The sequence below is a fragment of the Strigops habroptila genome, chromosome 16, assembly GCF_004027225.2.
Source record: "Strigops habroptila isolate Jane chromosome 16, bStrHab1.2.pri, whole genome shotgun sequence".
Classification (NCBI taxonomy): domain Eukaryota; kingdom Metazoa; phylum Chordata; class Aves; order Psittaciformes; family Psittacidae; genus Strigops; species Strigops habroptila.
The window spans coordinates 6,169,864-6,196,685 of record NC_044292.2 but is presented as its reverse complement, the minus strand read 5'-3'; the positions used below and the strand labels follow the sequence as shown (position 1 = coordinate 6,196,685).

Below are 26,822 nucleotides of genomic sequence, written 5' to 3'. Positions count from 1 at the left end.
TCTCTCCTGTGACTTCATTTGGCTGTTACTTTAAAAATGCCTGTGTTTTCTACCACTGGCAGAGTAACCAGCTGCATTATCTCTGCATTACTGAGGTCTGCATTCAGACAGTAGGAACCATCTCCTCGCTCAGTAAGAAGTGACAGCAGCTCAGGGAAGAGGGAACCCTCAGGGGTTGGATGGGATCGTGGTGATGGGCACCTTCCCATCCCTGCTGCTCTTTGGCTTATCAAATGCTTCATGTGTGTGACTTCATTTAAGCAAAAAAGATCTGCACTGCAATCTGTGCTCTAATTTGAGGGCACCATTTAGTGGTTTTAATTGTGTGACAGTATTTTGGTATTTTCAATACCCGGTAGTAGGTTAATGACTGTTCCTTGAAGAATGGAGTTTATATAACCCAAGTCATTACATAAGGCAGCTGGTTGTGGCCTGAGGAACAGAAGGAAAAACAAACATGTGAGGATGCAAAACCCAGAGCAAGCAAACTCCATGCTGATGACCCTGAGCAGCCTAAACTATAAATGATACTTGAGTTCTAGCAAGGTGAAACTCACCTTGAGGAAGGCTGAGGGCTGGGAGATAAAGGCACGACACGATGGCCATCAAGCTCTGTGCTACCACGCATTTCCCATGTGGTGGCTACGTGGTTTACATTAAAACAAACAGCAAACAAACAAGCAGAAACTTATTCCTGTGCTCTCTTATTTTTCGCAGAGCTCCGAACCATGGCCTGAGGTGGACTGACCCAGTGGTGAAATAAAACCAGAGGAGAACCTCAAGCACAACCTTTTGCTCAGACCTTCGATCTTAGGTTTGATAGGATGATGTAGTGTGGGGTAGTTTTAGTTCAGTCCCAAAAGTGAGTGGGTCTCCTGCATCCACATCACCCCAGCTATTCTTAGGGTGCTGAGATGTCCCAGGAGATGGTGGGCAGAGGCGAGAATCATTCCTGGCTCTGATGCCAAGGAAGGGCTGGGCGCCCACAGCCTTCCCTGGGTGCCCTTTTGGGCATCTTCCTTGGGGCAAGCGCGTGCTCGGGCCTCGGGATGAGCAGAAGGGGCAAAGGCTGGAGCTCCTCCGATGGGACCGCGGCTCTCGGAGCGGGCAGCGGCTGCCGGAGGGAGTGCGGTGGCACCGAGGCTGCGGTGTCCTCCTTCCCCGCACCCCCGGTTTGGGGGGGTCCCGGCGGTGCCCCGGGGCCGGCCCCGGGCGGGAGGAAGGGCGGGGTGAGGATGGCGTGTGGGACTCGAAATGCGGCCAAGCGCCGCTGCCGGGGCTTCTTCGCTGGGGAAAAGCGAGTGTGTGCGGGGCGGGGGGAGCCCCGCACGGGCAGGTCCGCAGCGCCGCCGCCCGCCATGAGCCGCTCCCGGAGCTTCGCCTCCCCGCGTAGGTAAATGCCCGGGGTGGGGAAGGGGCGGCCGGTTCCGTGGGGTTCATCCCCCTCCCCGTGCGGAGCCACCCGGGTCCGGAGCGGAGGGGGGGACGGGCCGGGGGCTGCCAACGCGGAGCCAAGCAGCGAGGACACGCAGCCCCGAGCCGGGAAGGGGAGGGGGGGGTGGTGGTGTTCGATGGGTTATTTTTGGGTGGCGTTTTTTTGACGTTTGAGGTATTTATTTATTTATTGTATCTTTTTCATTGCACCGATCGGGAGGGGGGTTGATTTCGGCGAAGAGGATGCAATGAGGCTCCCTCGGACTGGGTGATTTTTGCAGCCTGCCTCCTCCTCCTCCCCTAGCCTTCCTCTCCCCCCCCGCCTCCCCTCTTTCCTCCCCGTTTTTGGCTGGCTCGCTTTCCAGTTGCTGCATGAAGGGCTGTGCTTGTGGCGGTGCCTGCCCGCTCCCGGAGACGTGGCGCACCCCCCTCGGCCGAGGGGAGGCCGGGGCCAAAGAGAAGGGGGGTGGGGGTTAGGAAGGGGGGGGGTGTATTTTTTTATGATTATTTTTATTTTTTATCTATCACATTTGTCCTAGAAAAATAAAAACATAAAGGGGGCAGGGCGCGGGAGCCCGCGGCATTCCCGGCGCGGGGAACACGCGTGTGTGCGGGGGGCCCCCCGCCGCACCGCAGCGTGCGGGCGCCGAGCGCGATGCGCCCCGGGCTGAGCTCTGCGGAATAGCGCGGCCGCCGCTCGCCGTCCGCGGGCTGGACGGACCCGACCGCTGGCAATTCCCTATTGATGTCCATGAATGCAAACACCATGATTTTCATGATCCTGGGCGCCTCTATCGTTATGGTAAGAGATTTTGCTTATTTCCCTCCCCTCCATCCCTCCTCCTCTTCCCCTCCCCGCACTGTCCCTCAGCCTGTGCACCTCTGTGTGTGTGCGCGTGTGCATGTGCCCCATTAAACACCAAAGATTATTTTTCTTTATGACTGCTTCAGCCTTTGGCAATCAAACTCGAGTCAATGTTTTATTCCATCATCCAGAGTTGACCAGATGCCTTGGTTATGGGCTCTTACAGGCAATAGCTTGCTTGATGGACATGAATGCGTTGTTGGACAGATTTCACAATTACATCTTACCGCATCTGAGAGGGGAAGACCGAGTTTGTCACTGCAACTGTGGAAGGTAAGTTCCCTGCATTAGAGCTCTCACCCGGCCCCCCCAGCCCCTTCCCACCTCATCCCATTGGAAAGGCACAGTGAGGTGGTGGCCAGCGGCGGGGTGCTGCTGGCTGGGCTACCATCTTTGCATTCTGGCTGTGTCTCACCTTCCTGCATGAACACGGAGGGGGGGGGTGTTTGGTTTTTTTACAGAAGAAGAGTTTTCTGAGGGCCTGGAAGTCCATTTTCCTTTGTGTGCATGTTGTGTATGTGCATCTGGGAGCCCTGGGAAAGTAACTTTGATTTAAACGCTCGTGATTCTGCTGTTGTCGTCACTGGCTGCGTTGTTTCTCAGTGTGTTTGTGGTCCTGGTGTTGCAGTTGGTGGCTTAAATGGAATGGGTGTTGGAGGTTCTGTGTCCAGGAAAGAATGTTGCTGTCTAGGACAGAGTCACTTTGAGGCTTTGTAGTCTTTGATCAGCTTTTAATTCTCTGTGGCTTTCCTCCTGAGAGTTGTGATGGTGCTGGACAGGGGTAGCTGTGCTGTGCTTTGTGGAGCATTGAGTTAGCTCAGAGCGTCGGGGTGGATCCTGTGCCAGGAGTGATGCCTTTGCTGCGTGCGAGTTTATGACTGGACAAATACCCACCTCTCCCCACGGCTGTTTGGCAATGCTTAATCCTCCTGAACAGGGTTCACTTCTTGAGTCGTGTGTGAGCGCTGGAAAGCTCAGCTGGGCTTTGGCTGCTCTCCTGTTAGAGCCTGGGGACTGAGTGCTGGGGGTGAATGTCTCTCTTTGCTATGGGGCTCCTGTCAGTGATCCCTTCGAGGCCTTATTCCCCTCCTGTGCCTGGGTACTCGCTGCCTGCTGCTGCTGGAGAGTTTCTTCTCCGTGGGGAAGTAAAGCAGCACAAGGCTGTGCCAACCAAAGGACGTGCTGGGGGAGCCCTCCCCTGTCACATCCAGCATTCAGATCGAGCCTTACCCCTCTTCGAGCATCCTCTGGAACCAGCTGCATCCTGTCTCCCTGGTGTCGCATCCCTCTGGTGTCCCTGGTGTGGAAGCTAATCTGAAACTGGAATGTGTATAGTTTAATGAAGGGAAACTGCTTTGCCCTTCCTCTCTGCTTCATTCACCCACGGCGATCGTTACCTTTCTCCCCATGGTTCCTCCTCACGCTCCTGTGGCAGAACAGCAGAGAAGGTACAAGCCTCTAGGGCCAGATGCAGCCAGGCCTGAGGGACCTGGTGAGCAAACCCCCAGTACTGACTCCTTGGGCACCTCAGGCACCCTGTGTTGGGGTCAATGGGGAAGACTGTGGGCAAGAAACATCCACAGCATCTTTGGCTTTATTTTTTGGCAGGGATTGTCTTTTTTAAGGTAACATTTTGGAGTCATCTTGATGTTTTTCACTAGTTTAAGAGTTTTCCTCTGCCTCTTCAACCCATTTCCCTTTTTGCTTGTTGCAGCTGTGTTCAGAGGTGGTGGAAATTGGCTGCTGGTAACAGACTTACACACTGGAGTGGCTGAGGAGCGTCAGGTCTCACTGGTGGTGTTGGCAGTGTCCCCTCTGCCCAAGGCTGAGGAGATGGCAGAGACCCTCCTCTCTCCTCTCACTGTATGTCAGTAGAGATGCTGCTGAGCAGGTGAATTAGCCATGGCCCTCTCCCTGTAGTTAGGTCCTTTCTTAGAAAGAGCACAAACCAGCTTCCAAATTGTCACACATGAATCTGAGAGGAGGCAAAAAGCAGAAGTTTACCACTTACCTTAGGTGTGTAGAAGCAATGGCTCTTGCCAACAGAAAGAGCATGCCAGTCTCTGCCCCTGGGCATCACTCTGGTGAGCATGAGGGGTGGTTTCAACATGTTCGTGCTCTGATGGAGAAGACCCTTGCACAAAGCATCACTGTGCTGTGGGACTTGGGTAGCCTCGTGCTAAAGCTTGGTCTGTGATCCTCATTGTGAGCTCTGGCTGCTGCTCGAGTGCCAGTGTTTTGAGTTCTCTGATTTATAAGGCAGGTGATGGTGAATGTGCCTTTTTGTCAGCTGTCCAAGTGCTCTGGGTGCAGCTCTTTAGTGCACATAGATGAGCCATAAGCAATTCTGCCTTGCACTAGGCAAGGATGCATCTGTGAGCAGTGGTGCCAGGGATTGATACAGGACTCTTCATTTGCCAATAACCAAAGGGAGTCCTTGGAGGAGGGAACTGGCTGCAGTTCAGTGTGTTGCAGGAGGAATGGGGAAAATGAGTAAATGGTGCAGAAATGGAAGGAAGAACTGGAAAAAATTAAGATTGATGTGCAATAGGCTGAGCTGCTGCGATGACTGCTCTTCCCTCATGCCCTAGTCTAGGTCTTGGTGTCACTGACCCCCTCTAATTCATTCAGAAATGTTTTCCTACTCTCCTATCCTGGTTGTATCCTTCCTCAGGGTATCGGAGTGGACTCCTTCCCCAGGAATGGTCTGAGCATTCCAGGCTGGACTGTGAGTACCTGGCCTTGGGCATCCAGTGCACAGCAGGATGTGCTCTGCAGGAGAAATCAGAATCTGCTCTGAGCTCATGTTGGTGTGAGGGGCTGGGAGCTGCTGCCTTGCTGGTGGTGGCTGTGGACAGCCAGGGCTGACGCTGTGTATCTCAGTGCCAGCTGAAGCCAGGTGTGCTGGGGATGTGGGGCTCTACCATGTCCCACCTCATCCCTGCAAGGCTCCAGGGAAAAGCCCAGACTTCAGCCCTTGGCTGTCCCTGCTGCTCTTTGATGCTGGAGTGCCCTTCCCAGGCAGAAGGCTGCAGGCAGCCCTGGAATCCTGGCTCCGACCATGGCTGCAGAGGGGCAAAGGCAGATGTGTCCATTAATGCATCTGCAGCTGGATCTCCATTCCTGTGGCAATCGGATGGGGGCCTGGCTCTTTTCAGCTCCCTCTCCTCACTGTTTTCTGCCCACGCTTGCTGCTCCCCCAGGAGGGGTGTCTGTCTGGGATATCCCTTCAGTGTGGGTCTCTGGTGGGAAGCTGGCAGGCAGCAGCATGAGCTGTGCCATGGGGTGCCCCAGGCTCTGCCCAGGTTTTGGTGGCTCTGGGCTCACCAGAGTCACCTGTGTGCATGGACAGCAAGGCAGAGTGGCCTGGCTGCTCCTCAAAGAGCTCTTCAGGTTGCATGGAGGCTGTGGTTGTGGTCTCTCCTCATGGTCAGTGAGGTCTGTGCCCATTTTCCTCTCCATGGGCCTAGCAAGAAGATACCAGGACAAGTGGAAGGAAGTGATGGCTTATGGCATCATGCCTGCTTCTTCCTGAAACACCCTCTGCCAACCCTTGCCTCATAGACAGGGCCTCATACCCTGCAGCTGGGGACTATACTTTGAGGTTTTATCATGGTCCTAAGCACTTGGCGTGTGACTGGGGAGAGTCACTGGGGTCAAGACATTTGGGGAAGAAACCCATTCCCATCTTCAGGTGCTGCCTAATGCTGGACACTGCTGCCCTTGCTGTGCACATCCCTGTGGGTCAGGCTCACCAGAGCGGTTTGAGGTTGGACCTTTTCAGGTCTGTGATGTGGGAAGGGAGTTGTGGCTGTGCTGCGCCAAGGTTTGAGGTACCGCCTGTGGCTGCAGGGACCAGACCCCTTGGTTGGCTGGGGGTGATGCTGCTGGAGTTTCGTGTCCAAGATGCCCTTCTGCCCAGTGCAAACAAGCAGTTGGTCAAGGCTGGTGCATGTTTGTGGTCTGTTCAGAGCCATTCTTTCCAGTGTGAGTGAGCCTGGGCTGGGCAGTGGCATTGCCATTGGAGTGGTCCCACTCCCAGAGCGGAGCCGGATGGTCCTTGTGCTGTGAGTGGGAGCAGATATGCTCATCTGTGCAGGGGGAGTGCTGCTGTTAGGCTGGACCGGGGCTTTCCCACTCGAGCCAAGGAGGCCAAAGCTGCCAGAAGCCCTGAGGCCAGTCAAAGTGCATCCACAGCTGCTTGGTGGGAAGGGGAGCTCATGTAGTGATGGTGCATGGAGGGAGAACATCAGCAGAGACAGAGCTGGCCCTGGCACCTGGTGCTGACACCAAGCATGCACAGACATGCTGGTATGACAGGGACTGTTCCTCTCTTAACATCTGCCTTCTCGCTGGAGGAAGAAGGGGTGACAGCCTCATTTACACTCCTGCTGGCTCCTGTTGATGCTGTGCAGGAATGTGCCTGCTGGAGCAGATCCCTGGGGGAGCTTGGCACTCCTTGTCCTCAGCATGTGAAGATAGTCAGGCTGTCCAAATCACTATGTTGGGGCCTGCTTGCATGCAGGCGGCTCAGCCCCTCTGGTTGGGGATGTACCTATTCCCAGTAGAGAGCAGGACTATGGGGCACTGCAGGAGTGTGGCACTGCCCTAGCCCGAATGTCTCTGCCCCAGCCAGTAAAGGGTCCTCTCTGGAAGCAGAGAGCTGGCAGGAGATCAGGAGCTGGGTGATGTCATGCAAAGGAAAAACACCAAAGGGCGTCCGTGGAGGCAGGGTGAGATGGAGAGAACAGATGACACCTGCATGGAGCAAGGGCCGGCCAAAACAGCCTTGGGGGGCTTGGAAGTCCCGTGCCTGGGAAAGGACAGGGACCTCAGGAGCTCTGGCACGTCCTCTCCTTGCCACTGACCTTCTGAGTGACCTTGGCTGAGTCTTTCCCTCCCAGACAGTGTCTCTCCCCGTGAGCTGGGTTGGAAAGGACTGAGAGGGGTGTCAGCCTTACCTGATGCCAGCACCCTGCAGCTGAGCTGCGAGCCCATCTGTCTGAGGGGTGCTTCAGCCCTGTTCCCAGTGGGCTGGGATCCAGGATGGAATATCTCAGGACAAGGCTATGCCAGACCCCTCCAGAGCAACTGGTGCACATGGAGTCCCCGCAGTGCAAGGGGCTGCTGCTTCCCAGGAGCATGGCAGGGCACAGGGTGTTGATGTGTGAGGTGGCTGTTCCCTGGGGCTCTGCCCTGGTGCTGGGTCACCAGCAGCACCAGTGACCAGGGAGGATGGCTGGTGGTGCTGGAGCTGTGTTATTTGGTGGCATCAAGGGTTTGGATAATGCTGCTCTCTGGGCTCTGTCCTGGGCTAGCAGCACTGCTCTTGGGGGTACACAGTACATTTTTGCCCTGATTCCTCCTTTCCCAACCACTCGGGACAAGTCATTAAACCTCTTTGTCCCCACATCCACTGTGGATGTGCTGGGAGTGCTCATTGCCTAGTGCTAGAGACCTCCAGGCCTTTCTTAGCCTTCTAATAACTGCTACAGTGCCAAGGGTCCCGAGGAGGTGTTGTCACTTGTGCCATGGTGCCATCCGCACTGGTCTGCAGACTGGCTTTGCTGGCAAAGGCTGGGAGAGGCTGCTTGGCGCGTTTGGGAAGAGGCTGCAAGGTCAGACAGGGATGCAGAACAAGGAGGGCTCTTTGCTTCCCTCTAGCTCTGCTTGCAGCCTTGTGTAGGGCACGCCTGGGTGCTGGCTGTGCCCGGGGGCTGGCAGCAGGGCACGATAACCCACATTCCCCCAAACCCTGCTGCTGCTGGAGGTGGGGAACGGGTCACTCCAGGCTGTGACAACTGCAGCGTGAGCCTGGGAGATGTGACACGTCTGCTGAGGCTGACACCTGCCTGGGAGGGAGCCGGAGCATCAGCGTGTGACATCCCCATGGCAGGGGAGCAGTGGAAGGTGTGGAGGCAGCGATGGGCTCTTTGCATCTCACACGACAGCTCAGCAGCGCTTGTTTTGCAGGCTCCGTGCTGTGCCTTGGCTGCAGCAGCCAGCACACACACAAGGTCACTGGAAGGGACAATAGCGCTTGGGGCAGCTCTGTAGGGAAACTTCCCAAGGCTCTGCTCCTCCTGGCACAGAGGAGGTCTCCCCCGTTTGTCACATAGACCGGGAAAGGGGACAGGGATGCTGCAGCTCAAGCACACGTGCACAGAGACACTGCACTGCCTTTGTCCTGCAGCTTCAGCTTCTCACCTGAGCCTGGTGCTGGGCATGGACCAGCAAATCCAGTCTCTCCCTTGCTTCAGGCCACCACCAGCCCCTCCTGCTTTCGAGGCTGTTTCTGGCCTGAAGAGGGGTTACATTTACTTCCCTACCATTACATCAGCTCCACCACACCAAGGGTGGGCATCACTGTGAGGTACTGCTCAAAGCGCACAGCATGTGGAGCGGGGTGGCTCATGAGTAACCTGGTAGGAGTAATTTGAATCCTGGTTCTGTTGTGAACAAGTGGTACAAGCTTGAACTGCCTAGGAATTAGCCCTCAGGTTACGTGGTACATCTTGTTCTTGTGAAGAAACACGGTCAGGGCATGGATTTACCTTTGAAGGACCACATGTACTTTGTGACAGCTCTGTGCTGTGAACCCCAGAATCCTCACACCCACGGCGAGGTCTGGCTGCTGGCTAAGGGCAATGCAAGGCTGAAGGAGGTTTTTGTCTTCTCAAAAGCCTTTGGTTAGTGAAACAGGCACTGGCTGGAGGGTTAGGTCAGCCCCTGGATGGCCACGTTCTGAACACAAGGTTTGGCCAAAAGCATTTGCTCCAATAGATGCGTATCAGAGCAAATAAATATGTATACTCATCATATCATATATATCTCATCATGTACATATATATACAGCAGCTGCTACAGCTGCCCTGCCAGGATGTGGTCTCCAGCACTGTCTGCCCTCCCTGGAAGTGCACTGGCCTGGGGCTGGGGGTGTCTTGCACCCACGTTATGCTCAGCATAGAGGTGATACGTTCCCCCACTGGATGCAGCCCCCAGAGCCATCCAGGCCACGTTCCAGTTTCCAATTCCCTTGGTGCACAGTGGGGACACTGGACCTTTGTGCACTATTAATAACGTGCTGAGCTGATGTACCCGTGTCTCTGAATCACTCCTCTAACGTACCCAAGGACTTGAGCTGCAACAGAAAACTGTTGCACCAGCAAGAAAAGTCCATCTTCCCTGAACCTTGCTAAACCCTTTCCAGTGGAAACCTGGGATTGGCATTCCACTGCACAGGACTACTCTGGTCATGCGGGGTTCCCAAAAACTGCCTGGAAGGTGGCAGGGCAGGGCCTCAAGTGTTTTCCTGGGATGCTTCAGTGACAGGAGGGTTTTCTTTTAGGGAAATTAGTATCCGGGATCCAGCTTTGATGTCTGAGAGTTGGAAAATTCAGTTGCCAAATCCAGACAGGCCAAAGTTTCTGCTCTCTGTTGAATTTTGCCTCCCATGTATTGCCTTTGGACTTCTTGGTGGCTCACCATACAACAGGGCTCACTCCTTTCTCCCATAAGACTTCAGGCTGTACAAGCACAGGGGTGACACAGGAATGCTGTGAGGACTGAATCCTTCCTTATGGAATGCTGGAAGCCAATGGTCTCTTTGTGTGCCCAGCCCCAGCCCGTTGTTTTCTGTCTGCCGCATCCCATTGTAGCCTCTAGATCTAAGTGACCTACAGACCCAGACTCATTGTGCTGTGGATCCTGGAGAGGAGAAGGCTCAGGAGGGATCTTAATGTATATAAATACATGAAGGGAGGGTGTAAAGAAGGCAGAGCCAGGCTCCTTGCAGTGATGCCCAGTGACCGGACCAGACACATGGGAGGTCCTGCTTGAACATCAGGAAACATGTTTTTTCTGTGAGGGTGCCTGAGCGCAGGGACAGGATGTGCAGAGAAGTTGTGGTCACCCTCCTTGGGGATGTTTAAATGCCATCTGAATGTGGTGTTGGGCAACTGGCCCTGCTTGAGCAGAGGTTGGACCAGATGACCTCCAGAGATCCTTTCCAACCTCAACCATCCTGTGATTGTATGGAAGCTACAGCACAGAAACAGGGACTCTGAGATCACCAGGCTTTGGGGCCAGTCCCCTGTGCATGGGAAGGGAGCTGCAAACACAGGAGGAGTGTCAGGCCCTCACTGCTTCCCCCAAGGTGCCATTCAGCCCAGTGGTGACCAGGGGAAGCCAGGAGAGCTGGAGGAGATCCCACTGCAGTGTGCAGAGTCAGCCTGCACCGGGGAGAGGGACGAGGCAGGGAAGAGGTGACTGTGTCCCTTCCCTCAGTGCTCTGCAAGCAAAGAACAGGAGCTATGAAGGAAACAGGGTGTGTGGTAAGAAAAGCCTCTTGTGAAGCATGAGGAGAGTCCCATGTTCCTTGCACATGTGTGTGTGTGCACATACAGGAGCGCTACAGGCACATCCCTGCTCCTGAGTGCTGGGAGAGGTTTGGCAGTGGGAGAACTGTGCTCCAGGACTCTCTTCTGCTACAGACCCTCCATGAAAACACCTCGTGTGGAGAGAGGTCCCCATTCCTAGGAATGGGCCTGTCCTGGATGTGTGGGAAGTTTTGCTCTCTCAGCCCCAGTGATGCTCTGCATGGGGAGGCTTTATCTAGCCCTGGGGGTTGTGACACAGCGATACAGAGGAGACACATCCCAGCTCCTGCTCAGGCACTGCTTGATCATTTCAGTCCTGGTTTCTGGAGGTTTTTGTGGACTCAGGCTCTTTCTGTACTGCAAGAAGCAAAAGGGATTCAGTTATAAGATATCCCTGGCAGTGATGGGAAGCATGGCACATGGGAGGTATGTGTGAGGCTTGCCTTCTCCCCTTCTGCAAAGCTGCTTGGCTATGTTCATTAAATTAATGGGACCCCTCCCATTCATGAATAAGAGCTCCCTTTTTGGGAGCCTCCCTCACAAAGCCTCTAGATTGTTCCCTACCCAAATTAAGACATCCCTGGTTACAAACCAACCAGCAAGAAGCAGCATGAGCAGGGCCTGCCCTAAGCCTTTGAGATCACTTTGAGCTGCCACCGGAGCATCTCCTTCCTGCTACTGCCCCAATCTAGTCCCTAGTCCTGGGGCCTTTGCTGAATGCAAATGGGGAGCAGTACCAGGCAGCCAGGGCATGACTAGATGGGTTCCCATCCACACCCCATGGCACCAGGTTGTCCACCAGCCCTGCTCTGCTGGGAGCTGGTGCCTCTGGTGCAGGTGGCCTCCATTAAGTCATTGCTGAGATTAGGGCTGTTTTCAGTAGGTTCCTTTGAGTGGAGGCTTGTTTGTGTAAATATTTGGACGTTTCTCAGGATGATTATGGAGCAACCTGCACCTCATGCATATTCAGAGGCCTCCAGCGATCGCCTCCTCTCCTGCATGTGGGAGCAAGGCTGGGTCCGTGGATGTGGGAGAGATGTGTGTGTAGGTGATGCTGGTATTGGCAATGCTGAGGGAGCCCATGTCACTGTGTCCTGTCCTTGAGCCAGCCCCTGCCCGAGCAGTGCTGCCCCCAGAGCAGGCAGTGGGAGGAGGTACGGCGGCTGAGCACAGAGCCTGGGCAGCCTCATGGCTCCTGGCTGCTCTCAGCGAAGGTTAAGGGCCATTTAAAGCAGATGCAGAGGCTCCAGAGCAGCTTGCTTCCAGTTCTGCTTTGCACCCTGCATCCCCCATCATCTGGGATCCTCCTATCCCACATGTTCAGCCCACACGGACCTGCCTTACTTTTTCTACTCTACAACTCCCCCACTCCATCCCTGCCATTTTCCCGCTTTTCCCAAGTTAACCAGAGTCTTTCAAGCAGTTCAGTATCATCCCAAGCTTGGTCTCCATCACCTCATTGCACAAATGAACCCGGGGGAGGCTTCTGGCTGCTCCTGTGCTGAGATTTCTTGCTATCTGCTACAGGCAGTAACTGCTGCCTGTTTCTTGACAAGGGTAAGGAAGGATCCACATCCCAAACCACCCCAGCCATGCAGTAGGAGAACCTGAGATGGTCTTAGAGCTTGCATGACTTTTTCAGGAGCGGTACACTTCAGGGTCTCTGCTATCTGCTCTCTGAGGATGAATTCAAGGCATGCTTTTAGGTACTACCTCCATGGCTGTAGACATGCTCTGCTCTAATATAGAATCATAGAATCCCAGACTGGTTTGGGATGGGCAAGACCTTGAGATCATTCAGTTCCAACCCCCTGCCACGGGCAGGGACACCTTCCACTAGAGCAGGTTGCTCCAAGCCCCTGTGTCCAACCTGGCCTTGAACACTGCCAGGGATGGGGCAGCCACAGCTTCTCTGGGCACCCTGTGCCAGCGCCTCAGCACCCTCACAGGGAAGAACTGCCTTATATCTCCCCTGTTTCAGTTTGAACCCATCACCCCTTGTCCTATCACTACAGTCCCAGATGAAGAGCCCCTCTCCAGCATCCTTGTATGTGAAACAACATGTGAAAGAGATGATTCGTGTTTTGCCCTGAGGGAAGGGACACTAAACAAAGCAGCACCTCCTGGAGCAGCCCCATGAAGCCATCAGCACGGGCAGTGCTGCAGAGAGAGGACTTCTCTCACTCCTGTGAGGCACCACGTTCCGATGGCGCTTGCAGGGTGCACGTCTGCCCTCAGCCTGTCTGTACTCACAGGAGCAGAGCGTTCCTGACCTCTGCCTGCAGACATGAAAGCATTCGTGCCCTTTACATCTCTGGGGAGTGACAACTCCAGCCTCATGCTGCCCTAAATATTATCTCCCATTTTACAGATGATGGGCTTAGGCACAGAGATGTGTCCGGAATGCGACACGAGTCCCAGGCATGATTTCAGGTTTCTGTTCTTCCCTACCTCACTCTTTGCCAATTCCTCTGCTGACTTAAGCACAAAAAAGCCAAAATAGCACTTCTGCTCTCAGGGATGCTGGTAGGAACTCAAAGGAATGGTGTTAAACCAGCCATGAGAGCAGGCGCTGGATGGACAAACTCTGCTCTTCTCCACTGATGCTTTTCCTTCTTTCTGTTCCCTGCAACAGGCATCATGTCCATTATGTTATCCCATACGACGGGGATCAGTCAGTGGTGGACTCCTCAGAGAATTACTTTGTGACTGACAATGTAACCAAGCAAGAGATTGATCTGATGCTGGGACTTTTGCTGGGCTTTTGTATAAGCTGGTTTCTGGTGTGGATGGATGGGGTTCTCCACTACGCAGTGCGAGCCTGGAGAACCAGCCGACGGTATGGTAAGTGCAGCCTGATGGGCTCCCTTCTCCCCCCTCAATCCCTTCCCTGTCCTCTGACCCTGGTGGAAAGGGAGGAGGTCGTCTTGTTCCATGGGGATTTGGCCTGAGCAGCCACATCCCAGCCCTCTTTATCCAAGCAGGAATATTTCCATGGATACAGCCAGATCCTCGCCTTGAGGGCTGTGCTTTGGGAAGTGTGAAGTATGTGTTGGTGCAAAGGGGGGGTTGATGGAATCCAACATGTTTACCCATCAGCAGGCTGGCAGATGGTGGCTCTGTGTGTCTGCACATGTGGGCAGGATAGTTTCAGGCCAGACAAAACTTCCCTAAAATCTGGATTTTTCCATGCATATAATTTGCAGCCAGGCACACGCTTATGGATTGCAGCCTCTGGTTGTTTGTATAAACTGGGAACAATGTGATGGCAATGACAGACACTGCTGTGTTGTGGCAGGAACATGTCAGCTGAGGGTTCCTCATCCTCACTGCTGTTCCAGATGTGTCTTCTTTTAAGTAGTGACATCAGCCTGTATGTTACTGTGTTAGCTGTACTGGTTAGTCTTCGGACCAGTTAGTTGAACTAACATCCTGAGAATGACCAACAGATGCACCTTCGGAGGCCCTCTCTGCCCTCTGAGCATCGACATCCCAGGGACTTTAATGGTTATAGGGGGAAAAAAGACAGAAAAACTATTAAAATAGCAAATTACTTGAAATTCCATAAGAGTGTACCTACAAATCTCAGCCTCTAACTCTGACTGATGGTGGCTGTTAAAGTACAACTCAGAGGAAAAGGAGAGTGAGCAAGAGAAAGACGTATCTGTAGGAAATTCTAACTAGGGAAGGAGACAATCTCTTTCTAAAAACTCAGATCAAAATGCTATTAATTCCTCATTAGTCTTCCCAAATCCCCAGCAGCTCGAGCAGCTCCCGAAGCAGCGCTCTCCTGAGGCTGTGCTGCTGGCATTGCCCAAGCAGAAGGCTTACTGCCAGGGTTTCCAGTGAGATTAAAGGTGTTGGAGCCACTCTCGAGGCTGGGACACCTGGTTGTCACCAGACCACCCGTGGCTGTGATCTCATCCCCCTCATGAAGTCAGCAGGGCCTTGGGTGAGATGCTACAGTGAGTGCAGTGATGTTGCTCTTTAGTGCCTTTCCTTATGGAGTGGTGAGCCATGGTATCACCCTCTAACCTGCCTTCTCGTGAATGATACTGCATAGACTTTTAGTTTTAATAATTAATGGCAATGCTAGTAATTAATTTAGTGTTTAAGCTGAATGATCTTTTTTCTTTCTCCCTCTGCATGCATATTCTAAGGGTTTAAGAAGAGGTTGGCCAATATGCTGTGCAGATACATCTTTACACAGAATGCAGCTTTACTTTGCACCCAGCTTTTTCCTCCCTTAGCAACCCTGTTGGCAATGCCCCTTCCATGATGCAGAAGGCTGACACCCCTTCTGCTCTGAGGCATTGTCTCTTCGTGCTGTTTTAGGGGTGTTGCACCAGCCACATGGGCCCAGTCTGCTCTTAAACCAGGTTGGTTGTGCCACAGCTGTGTGCTTGCGCTGTCCCAGCTCTATTAACAACCCTGTGTCCTCACAATCAAATATGTGGTAGAGGAGACCCTCCTCATCTGATCTGTGGGTGAGATTTTCAGTGGGACATGATGTCTCTTTCCAGTAAAGGTTTTTAGATGCCTTGAACTGTTCTGTCCATAGAGAAAAGCACGTGCTGGTGTGCTGGGCTGGGTGCATTTCACTAAAGACAGGCTGAAAAATCACTGGGTAATCTGAAGCTAAATAATGCACATTGAGCTTTTAGGTATTGCCTGTTCATTCAAACCAACTATGCAAATCCAGCCGTTTTAAAGGCAATAAGCAGAAAGGATACCTATTTCTTTGTTGAACAAGTACCTAAGCCAAGATTTCCTTCTAAAGAAAGAAATGATGCTTGTGACTGAGAGCTTGGGGCAGGGGGAGTACAGAACACTGTGCTGGTACAGGATGGAGAGCCCTCCCTGAAAGACGTGAGTACCACTGAGCAGTGACTCAAAGTCACATTGTGGCCTCATCAGCTTAAATTTTGGTCTGTTTGAATAACCTATAGCTCCTTCCTGATGGAAGAGATGGCTTAAAATAGAAAATATTCCTTAGAAACTCAGATGTCAGATTGTACCTCTTGGTAACTGCAGTGCTGGTCAGAGCAGTCACGTATCACCTCACGCTGGTTGAAATAGTTCAACTTCACACAACTTATTGGTCGTTGGGACTTGCAAATTCTCCTTTGTGGGTGTATTCCTGGGTGGAATGACCCAAAGCTCTCATGACACTGAATGGCAACTGAAACATTACTGCAGGGAAAGGCTCATGGGCTGGGAGCTGACACTGGCTGTGGCACAGAAGGTGGTTTGTGCTGCTGTTGTGTGAAATTGGCCCGTGTTCCAGAGGACAGAAGCAAGGAGCTGGGGTGGAACAAGGGTGATGATACATGTACAGCTTGGTCCCCAGAGCTCCCTGCCAGCCACGGCGCCGAGCAGCAATCACTGTGAGGTTACTGCCTCTGCTGAACCTTGTCCTCACTGTCAGCCTGACATGAGAGTGTGAGTAAGGCACAAAGAGGGCTGGAGAATAGGGTTCAGCACAAAGGGTCGGTTCCTACCACGAGTGGGAAGCTGGGGTTTGCCTGTTCTAACTCCCACCCTCACTGTCCTGATGGGGCTCTTGAAACAAGCTGCTCCTATAGCAGGCACAGCCAGGGCATGTGCTGCCTGCTCAGGGTCATGTCTGAGGGGTGGTGGATGTGATCATGTTCAAGGCTACAGCCAAGGCATGAAACCTGGCTGGAGAACAAGGGCCTTGCCATTCCTGTCATCCCTCATCTCCCTTCTCCTTTCTGCCTTCCAGACAATTCCTGGTCTTGGATTCCCAAATTTTGTAACTTAAAGGAGTTCAGAAAACGTCACCACAGGCAGTACGAGGAGGCGACCGGGAACATGGTGCACATCAAACAGAAGCTGTACCACAACGGGCACCCCAGCCCACGGCACCTCTGAGGAATGCCTTCCCCTCCAGAGACTGCAGTGAGCTTTTAAAAAGGACTTTGCTCTTCTTCCAGGGGAACAGCTACAGGTTTGCTCCTCTGTGGAAGCCAGCCGAGGACACAATTTTACTCATCCATCTCGTGTGTCCCTGTGGCACACCAGGATGCACAACTAAGCCAGTCCTGGATGCTACGCAGCCAAGACATTGCACTGTGTTCCACATTTTATTGTCAGACTTGTGTATATATGTAAAAAGCAAACAGACACAAAAAAAGAGAAAAGAGATTTGCATTATACTTTCAACCCCCTTTTCCTGCCATCCACGGCTGTCCTGCACATCCAGCTACCCGACAGGGAATGTTGGCCGAGGGTATGGAGCTGGGACAACATGAAGAAGATGCAGAGTTTCTCATCCAGGAGCTCAAATCCCCCCGTTTCTTTGGTCCTTTGGCTTGGTTTTGCTCTGCTCTGTTTCTCCCCTTGCTAGAATGGCTTGGCTGGGCCCAGGTTTGGAAGGGGACTGCTGCCTGCTGGTTGTGAAGGCACAGTGTCCCTTTTGCTTTGGTTCCTGGTTTGGGGAGTTGCTGTGGGGGAAAGGAAGTCCTGGGAATATATAACTGATCTGTTGTTTGCATTGCTGTACACTGAAACCTGCCTTAAGCAATCCAAGACATCTTAGCACCAGGGGAACAGTACTATAAGGGATCAGTCTGTCTAATGGGGCTGGTGCTGCCTGGTTCCCACCACTTTTATACTGGTGGTACCTGGCTGATGCCAGTGCTGTTGTTCTTCACCAGTGCTGGAGAGGAGTTGCTCCTGGTACGGGGGGAGAAGTGTATTGAGTTGAACAATGCTAGATCTGACTTGCACCCTGACCATACCCCTCTGCTGCATAACCACCACCCACCCCTTGCCTGGAGGAAAGGAGCTGCTCTCCCCTCTTCTTAGAGGGTGAGCCTGAGGCCCTGGTTCATACCACCTTAGGAATGCTGCTGATGCACTGAGAGGGTCCTGTTACCACCCTCACTCTTCCTGCACATGAACAACCACCTTCTTCTTGTGTTACTGCTCCGAGCTGAAATAACATCAGCAGCAGGCTGGGCTTGGCTTGAGGCACACAGAGAGATGTGGGCCTGAAGCTAAACTCATCCACAGAGCCCAACGTCCCCATAATGGATGGAATCAAAGTGTGAGGATGCTCTAACATGGTTTTGCCTTTGCTTCCCCTGGTCACAGCTTATGTGGGGGTTTCAAGGTAGCTCTCAAGTGTCTGAAACCAACCTCAACATCCAGAGACCTCCTTCACTTGCAATAAGAGATGCTTGAACATGTCGATAAAGCCCATGTGCACTAGGCAGCGTGGTGGTATCTGACTCCTGTAGCAGTCATGTTCTGCTGCAGGAGAGAAGCAAATGCCCCCAGCCTGCATTGCTTTGGCACAGGCTGGGCAGCAGACAGCAGTATCCCTGCTGACTGCAGTGGGTAGCCCTGAATCCCAGTCATCTCTCCTTCATTCATCATTCTGTATTGAGTGGGCTTGTGTTTAAATGGGGAAAACATCCAAAACAAAAGGATTATGAATATTACCAGAAACTGCTGTTTTCTTCTACGGATTCCTTGACTCTGTCAATGGCCTCCTATTGTCTGATTGCAATGGCTGTGAAGGGAAAAGGACACCATCACTACCTGCTCTCTCTCTCCCTGCTTCACCTTCTGTGTCTTGAGTTTGTTTTTCATTCTCTCCTATGCCCAGGATCAGTTATTTACAAGCCCCAAAGCTGGCCAAGAGCCACACATACCTGTTTGCCATTCCTACCTTAGCTATTCCCTAGTGCCTCTTGTCTTGGAGCCCCAGTCTGGGCCTAAATAATTGCCTGGTCTATACTTATGTCTGTCTTGTCCTTCAGGACTTCCTCTGGTTGTAACCTCTGCAGCCACTGTTAGTACCTAAAGAATGACTTTTCCTTAAGCAGCTCCTTTCCAAGACACAGCCTCGCAACCACCCTCCCTGTATGAGCTGTGGCAATGTGGGCTCATCCTCAAGGGGCATAAGCTGCAACCTTCACTGGAGTGTTGCTCATGCAGTGCCAGATGAGGTCTGGCCAAGCAGCAGTTCTGTTTGTGATGGCACACACTTCACTGACAGCAAAGAACAGGGACCATGTTACACAGCACATACATGTCATGGGCATGTCTTCAGATGGGATGACATTTTGCAGGGGGGAACATTCTGTCATGAGAAGGACAAATCCTGAGTCTCTGGACTGGTTGCGGGATTAAAAGCACTTTAAATACTCTTTCCACTTGGGGCATCTCACAAGAGAGACTTAAAGTTGTGGCCTAAACTCAGACTGAATTGAAAGTCTGGTTCTGCCCTGCTCTAGCAACTGACCTTAGTTGAATTATCATTAAATAGGAGCCTTCCATCTGGAAAGAGTGAAGGGATGGTTAAGTCTTATCCACACCAGAATTTCAGAAGAACAGGAGGCTCTGGAATAGAGGGAAGAAATCTTACATGATATTCCCATTGGTTAAGAACAGATTGGATTCAACCTGCTGTGTCAGCAGTTATTACCCTCTCTCTTGTTTGCACTTAGTCAAAACATCAACCAAAACATCCTCTTGGTGCAGTTGGATTTACTGCGAGTAATTCACTGGTCTTAAATTCAAAGAAATCAGAAATATTCTCATAGGACAAGGTTGTCCCAGCACACACTAAACCAATGGGATTAATCCTGGGGAACTGACCAGGGCTTTGATTCTTATCCTTAACGAATAAGGGACAAAGTTCCTTCCTGTGCAATAAGGTCAGGTCCTATTCCTGACCCAAGAGATCTGGTGCATCTTCTGTGCAGGGAGGATGTCAAACAGCTTAACGGAGACACAAGGTCAAATTGTTTGAGGTGCCTTTTCCTCCGAGTTTAGGAAGCTACTGTAGATGTGACCCTCATCATAGAGATCAGAATATGCCAGTTGCTGGGATGGGATAACCTTGCACACCGAGTAAGGCTGCAGTGATGAGAGGCCAGGTTGGACAGGGCTTGGAGCAACCTGCTCTAGCGGAAGGTGTCCCTGCCCATGGCAGGGGGTTGGAGCTGGATGAGCTTTAAGGCCCCTTCCAACCCAAATCATTGTGTGATTCCATGAGATCTCCCTGCACAGGGGCAGCCCAGGCCCCATATGCCATTTAACCTGTGGTGGTGTGCAGGAGACTCTTGTTCCCAACAGCCAAGTGTCTGCCATGTCTTCTCTTTGGGGAACAAAGCCCATGGAGAAACAGAAGGTAAAAGAGGCAGCAGCTTGTTGGGTGTTGCAGAACCCCAGTACCAGCACTGCATCCTGCTCTCTCTCTGCTTCACATCAGCACTCCTGTCCCTACCCCGTCCTGCTTGAGGTGTGAGCCTCACCAACCCTGTCTGATGTGTGGTCTCTTGTTCCTCTGTCCAAGTGAGGTTGCTCCTGTTGCTCGCAGCACGGTTGTCTGTAGTCTGCTGTTGCACTGTCTCCTGTGCATGTGTTCGTTTTGCTTTCGTCTGGTTGTGGGGGTGTTTTCTCCTTGTTTAATTGTCTGAGATGTTCTAGTGTTGACTCGTTTGTTGTTCTCTTGCCTCTGATCCAGTCTTCACACACAATCAAAAAGAACATAGATTGAAACAACAACAACAACAACAACAAACCCCAAACCCAGCAACAACCCCGAACAAGCAAGGGTTCAGCTGGGAGGAAGTGACTTTGGCATCAGGGAGTTGACACAACAAGGTCAGGGCTAGGCAAGCGCGTGGTCAGAACCTGGGCAAGAGACAACACAGGGATGCAAAGCTTCCAGCTGGCAGCTGTGTCTGCAAAGGCAGCTCCATAGGGACAAAGGAGTGGGAAGCGTGCGCCACGTCTCAGCACTCATCCAACCAGATGCTTTGAGGGAGGCTTCTGCAGCCTCGGGTAGTGGAGGGGGGGGTTTGTGCCGCCTCAGGAGGGGCTATTTTTAGAGCAGAGATGGAGCTTAAAACTACATCCAGAGCTGGGATTGGCATTGGGAACGTTCTCCTGCACGTTTGGTGTGAGGAGCCCAGGTTCGGCTGCCTGCACCCCCAATGGCTGCGTGCTGGTGGCTGGGATGTGCTGCAAAGGAGAGGTGTGGGAAGGCAGGAAGAGAAAAGCAAAGGCTCATGGAATCCATCCTGTCGAGCTGTAGCTCCTTGTTACCAGCACTGCTGAATAAAGCCCTTACCCCTCAGTGAGGTCCCTGAGGGTATCATGGAGCTAAACCCATTCCACACCAGCCTCTTTCTGTTCTTACCACCTCCTTCCTTCTCAGTCCCAGTCCTGTGTGTGGTCACTGCGTGTCTGTGTGTTTAGATCCGTGTGTGTCATCACGTGTTCACTGCATGAAGCCCATTCCTCTTCTTTAGAGCCTCCCCTTCATTTCACTCATGTCTTTCCCAATGGGGTTGCCAGTTCCCATCCCCTCTCCAAGCTGAGCCCTGGGATTTCCATGGAGGGGTGACACCAGAGGGATGGCTCATCCTGTGAGGCACTAAGCACCCGCAGCTCACAGTGACCAAGGCAGTGGGAACCCTTGGAGGGCAGAGCACATAGATCAGGAATAGGTTTCAATAGTGTTCTGCAGTGGGAATACAAGGACAGAACTTGGGAATGCTGTTTTCCCTCTTTGTTGATCCTTCTTTACTTTGTTCTGCACTCAGACCAAGTTTGCATGCATCAGACAGGAAGAGCTACCACACGTTGATACTAACAGGGAGGGAGATTATACTCTGCTCCGAGTCTAATCACAGAATAATCTCTCCTGTGGTTGAAAAGCAATAATGGCCAATTTCTCTTATCAAATACACTTGCCCAGGCAAAGGTCACCTCCAGCAGTGTGTGCTGGGGGGTGACAGTGCTGTGCTGAGGCGAAAGGGAGCAGCAGAGAGCTTGGGGGTGGCGGGAGGCAATAGAAAAAGCACACTGTGATTTCCTTTGGGTCAACGAGCGAGTGTGTTTCAGCCATTCTTTCCCTTTCAGTCAGATGTTTGTACAATAGAGGAACCACTTCAGCTCCGGAACCTTCAGCCCCGTCCTTTGCTGTTTGTCAGTAAAATAGTTTTTTGCATGTTTTGCATCTGAGTGGTTTTTCCAACCCTTTGGGGCGGGTGATGCTCCTGGCGGGGGGGGGGGGAGCCTGGACGGGTGCTCAGGGCACTGCAGGGCACCAGCTTTGGGGAAGGGGTTTAGGAGAGGAGGAGGCACAAGCACGGCTTGGATGGTGCAGGGGAAAGCTGTGCCCAGCCTTGCTTTGTGTGTTCTTTCCCCCAGGTTATGTGACATTCTAGGACACTGTCCCAGATTTTCACCTCACTGGGAATGTAGGGAAGCTCTAAGGTCCAAAACTGATTTAAAAAGAAAACATGTTTTGCTGTTAAAACCAATTCTGGGTGCAAGCTGCCTCCGGAGGGGAGTGTGGCTTCTCTTGCCTATTGCCTGCAAGGGTAAGCACGAGAGGTGGGTGCAGGAGACCTGGGAGAGGTTGGGCTCATTTCCTATTCTAACAGTACCAAAATCTGCCACCAGGAACCTGTCCTTTGACGTCCTTCATCCTGCTCCTTCCTCTCCTGGAACAGGACCTCACATACACAAACAGAGCAAGTCTGACACTGAGTTGAACTGAGTCCTTATGCACAAAGATGCTGATGTACAAGTTGTTCTGCAAGTCTGGGCACATCTTACTCAGGCTTGGCGACGACGCTACATGAAAGCAGAGCAGCAACAACAACCCCAAACCCAAGCAAAGAACCCCCACAACAAGCATAATGCCCACAGCAGCAGCAGGAGAGAGATAAAAGCACCCAAGCAGCAAGGCAGGGAGCTGTTGTCATGGAACTGATTGGTAGTTGCAGGCACTGGCATCTCAGATTATGTCTGGGCGTGAAAAATAGCCAGCAAGAGAGACAGACGATCTGATCTGCTGAGGTGAGAACAGTGAGAGGCAGGGCAGAGCTGCAGGACAGCCTGGGCACTTCTCTGAGCCACCTGTGTGCTGCTCCCCTTACAAAACTAATAATGTCACACAGGCTGGTGATGCTGCAGGAGCTTCATTGCAGGAGACGCCATTTATCAGGAGGTATCACCTTGGGTAAGGCTGAGCTGCCTCGAGGAATCAGGGGAAAGAGAAGGAAAAGGACTGCCCCAGTTCATGCAGAGCAAGATCTGACCCTACCTGTCCTTCACCATGCGCCCAATCTGCTGTCGGAGCTTGATAGGAAGAGACAACGGGTAAAGCTTCCTGGTGGCACTTACTGAGCATCCAGTTGATTAAAGTCCTTTGGTTCCTCTTCTGCTGCAGCTCAGATGGGCGAACTTTGCCTTATCCCGAGGCCTGAGTGAATCCTGGGGTCCAGCAGAGTACCAGGAGCCTGTGGAAGCACTGACTGAGGGATGCACATCACAAGAGGCCTGGAGGTTGCAGGAGAAGCAGGGTGGGGAGGGGTGTCCCCTGGCAGAGGACGCGCAGACCTGGCAGGCTGCTCACCAGGGAACACGGAGACAAGCACCCACGGGACTTTGCAAGCTCTGGCATGTTTTAGTTGGGATCCCTCCAATAGATCCCCATCACTCACATCCAGGTGCCAGCAGCAGTCACCTGAGAAGATGGGCTGCCTTCCATCAGCGAAGAACCTCCTGGTGCAGCAAGGGCAGAGGTTGCATTACAGAATGCACAAATTCATCAAATTGGCCACTTTTCACATAAAAAACCACATAGGGACAATAGTAATATTGTAATAAAATGGGAACAGCCACAGACAGTGGATGATAAAAGAATCTGAGTGTTTCTTCTCCATCCAAAACCCAAACACAGGTGGACAATGCACACTGGAACTTTCCTCCCAGTGTATCACATTGAAAAGTAAATACTTCAGTGATGGCAACAGAGGATGGATAGATGGCCACGTCGTAAATCTGCCTCCCAGCTGCCGTGCTGGAGCCCAGAGCACGCTGGCAGTGGCAGGGATGGGGGTGATGGATCACTTGCTCATCCATCTGCTCTTAGATTTGCTCTCCAATAGAAAATACTATTTTAGTAAAGTGCTATTAGCTCATAACTCAGCGGGTGCCATGGAGAGAACCTCAGCCTGGGGTTGCTCCCCTCCATCCCTGCGTGGAGCGTTATCAACTCGCACGCTGGGTGCCACCTCCACAGGGACATCATTCATCCCGTGGGCTGACAGCAAAGCGAACGTGCCGAGGAGGCTGGGAGGGGTGTCAGGGCCCTGCATTGAAATCGGTGCTGAGGCAGGGGCTGAGCGGTGACAGGTTGCCTTTTCTTTCCTTCCCTGCCGCATTCCACATGAGCCGCGGCACTGACAGCGACTGGCACAGCCATTCAGCAGGGCATGAAATCACCCAGCGAGAGGGGCAGGGAGTCTCTTTTCAGAGGCAGGATTCAGAGCTGGCTTCATCAGCCCAACAGGGCACATGATGTGAAGGAAGGAAGAGTAATGTGCAAGTAGTGGGAGAATGGATGGGGAACTTTATTTCCTGTCACCATTAAGAGAAGCAGCACTTTGAAGCCTGACATCTACAGTAGTTCCAGGCTGCAGAAGTGCAGAGCACATCAGCTACCCTTGTTCCCAACATTCCCTATGCTACTAACCAGAGCACAAGGATGTTGAGCTCCAACAATGGGATTATTTGGCTGGAACCTATCCCACCAGCTCCCAAAACACTGTCAGGGAAGAAGAGGCATCAGCTTGTACAAGCAGAACCCTGTGCCACTCGCAGTGCAGTGGGAAGAGATGGAAACAACTGGGTTGGAGGATTGGACCCAAGCAGAACAAGTTGTCCACATCACCTCTGCCACTCCTTCCTCATTGGGGTTTGATAAGTGATTATCCATAGTACTGGGCTGGTGCAAACAGACCTTCTCCTGCTGCCGGGGGTAGAAGTGATGGTGGACTTCCAGGCATTGCATTAATAGGGATGTCTCTGAGGGGGACAGGGAGATGTGCCTGCTCTGCACAAAGGCTGCTCTGGCAAGGAGGAGGAGACTCACTGTGCATTTCAGACACAGAGATGCTGTCCCATCCTGCAGAGAGGAGGAAACAAGTGAGCTCTGAAGTGCTCCACTCCTGGGATTTCAACCAGCACCGGGGCTGCACTGAGCCTGCAACACAAAGCATGAAGAACACGGATGTGCAGAGCTCCAACCAGCTGATTGAGGATTCTGAGGGTGAAGGGAGGTCGAGACACACAGGAGCAGTTCTGTGTATTAAAGAGGCCTCTTCCTAGGAGTAAGTTCCAAGTATAAAGTATAGAAACGTCTCTATTTATCCCTCCCCCACTTTTTAAAGAGAAATAAAGGAAACAGGTTTCATTCAGGAGAGAGCATCATCCCCTGGGATGCCCAAGATGTGGAAAGAACTTTGCCCCTTGGGATACAAACAGCACCAGCTACTGAGCATCTCATCGCACACCAGAACCACTAAAGCATCCACGCGTTCCCAAAAGCACCCGTGCGTCTCTCTTCAACACACACAGCCCTTTCCACCGCACGAGGCCCATGCAGCAAAGCTCAGGTGAGGACAGTGACATCCATCCTTATGAGTGGCCATTAAAAGCCCTTGAAACCTCACTGAAGAGCACTTCTGTCCTGCAGCGAAGAGCGGCCCTGAGGGCAGCCCCTGCTCCCACTGTGCTCCCTGCAAGAGCCCACTTGCAGCTCATTGCCCTCCCAGAGCTGCAGTTCATCGCTGCTGCCCAGCACAGGGTCAGCGCTGCGGGACGAGCACCGCGCTCCCTCTGCTTCCGTGCAGGGACCTGGTGCAGTGTGAAGCAGGAATCACACGGAACAGCTGAGCCAGCAACTGCCTCTCCCACAGCTTTCCAGCAGGATTCTCTTTCCCAGCTATCCGCAGCAGCAGAAGCACAGGGGAAGGACAAGACACGGTACCTTTCCCCTTCCTCCAGCTCCTTTTGCGCTCATGGAGATGATTATGGAAGAGAAGGGAAAGGTATTGAAGGTGTATGTCACAATTGGAGATTTCAATCACATGAAATCAGGCTGCTCCCTCACATAAGGCATTAGGAAGGGGCTTTTAGCAGAGAGAGGCTCTGCTTCCCTCCCTTCCATCTCTTGGGGCTTAACAGCAATGTAATTCCAGTAAGATCTCAATAGGAAAGGGGAAGCCTAGAATCCTATAGTAAATCAGTGGACAACTACACCTCAGCTGATGGGGAGGGGGACAAAATGGCATTCAGGTTTATTTCAGTTTATTCAGCACACACTGGCTGGGGGATGCCTGTCCTTAACAAAGGAGCAGCTTCTAAAATGCACCTTCAAATTCTCCCTTGGCATCCAGGGAGAACATGAGAACCATTTGGAGAGAAGATGGTGGCCCAAGACAGTGACTATTTGCAGCCTCATGGGTGGTTTCATTCCTGGTGTCCCCAAGGCTGCCGGTTGTGAGGACCCTGGTGACCAGCCCTGTTCTGCTCCCAGGCTCACAAGCTGCTGTCAGGGTGCATCTCCCAGAGCTCTGTAACAACCACCAGTGGAACAGCCAGAGCAGAGGCTGCTGTCGGCTCCTGTCGGAGGAGAACATCTCAGCAGGGCGCTCAAGGGCACAGATCTGGGTCAGGCAAATGTGTTTGCACAGTGGTTACAGAGGGGCACTCAGAGCTCAGAGTTCAAATCCAGTTCAAACTTACACGCAGAGCAAATGTCACCTGGTCCAGGCTTGTGCATGACCTGATGATGGCACGTTTCTGTTGTTCCAGAAACGCAGCAGGACCCGTGTAGCACGAGCAGCCTGATGCCAGCACCAAGCCCCACTCTTCTCTCACTGTCAGACCATGCTGGACACGGGGATGCCAGGCACTGAGCATTGCCTACCCACCTCCTTCCAGAGAGACATCATTCTGTAGGGAATAAAGTGCCCAGGGCTGCTCCCAGACTGGCCGTGGCAGCAAGGACCAAGCAAACACAACATTGTGGCTGTGGAGTCACAACGGACCCATCAGAGCCTGGGGAGCAGTGGTTCCTGCTGCAGCTCAGCAGTGGCTGAAGGGTTATGTAGCATCCTGAGCAGTGGGAAGTGCCAGTTGCCATCCTCCAGGAGACCCAAGCACAGGGAAGGCAAAAAGGCAGCAGCCCAGCCCCAGCAGGAGTAGCCCCATCCCAAGGGAAGTCCCAGCGGGTATCAGCCAACCCACTGCGCAGCTACAGCAGCTCCCAAGTGTTGACTCCAAGTTAACCAGGTGCAGCGTGA

The 26,822-nt window shown here is 52.7% G+C and overlaps 1 protein-coding gene across 3 annotated transcripts; it reads left to right on the top strand.

Moving 5' to 3' along the window:
• The first annotated feature begins 1,123 nt into the window (after window positions 1–1,123).
• TMEM240 (transmembrane protein 240) lies at window positions 1,124–21,675 on the top strand. 3 transcript variants are annotated; one of them, XM_030507841.1, is made up of 5 exons: window positions 1,124–1,393; window positions 1,974–2,236; window positions 2,466–2,572; window positions 13,313–13,521; window positions 16,424–21,675. In XM_030507841.1, the coding sequence occupies exons 2-5, from the start codon at window positions 2,180–2,182 to the stop codon at window positions 16,570–16,572; spliced, it is 522 nt and encodes a 173-aa protein (XP_030363701.1). In that variant the 5' UTR covers window positions 1,124–1,393; window positions 1,974–2,179; the 3' UTR covers window positions 16,573–21,675. The 3 variants fall into 3 exon arrangements, 2 of the variants coding, with proteins under 2 accessions (XP_030363701.1, XP_030363700.1); XR_003994585.1 differs by having other exon boundaries at window positions 1,161–1,393; window positions 2,431–2,572; XM_030507840.1 differs by lacking the exons at window positions 1,124–1,393; window positions 1,974–2,236 and having other exon boundaries at window positions 2,257–2,572.
• The last annotated feature ends 5,147 nt before the right edge of the window (window positions 21,676–26,822 follow it).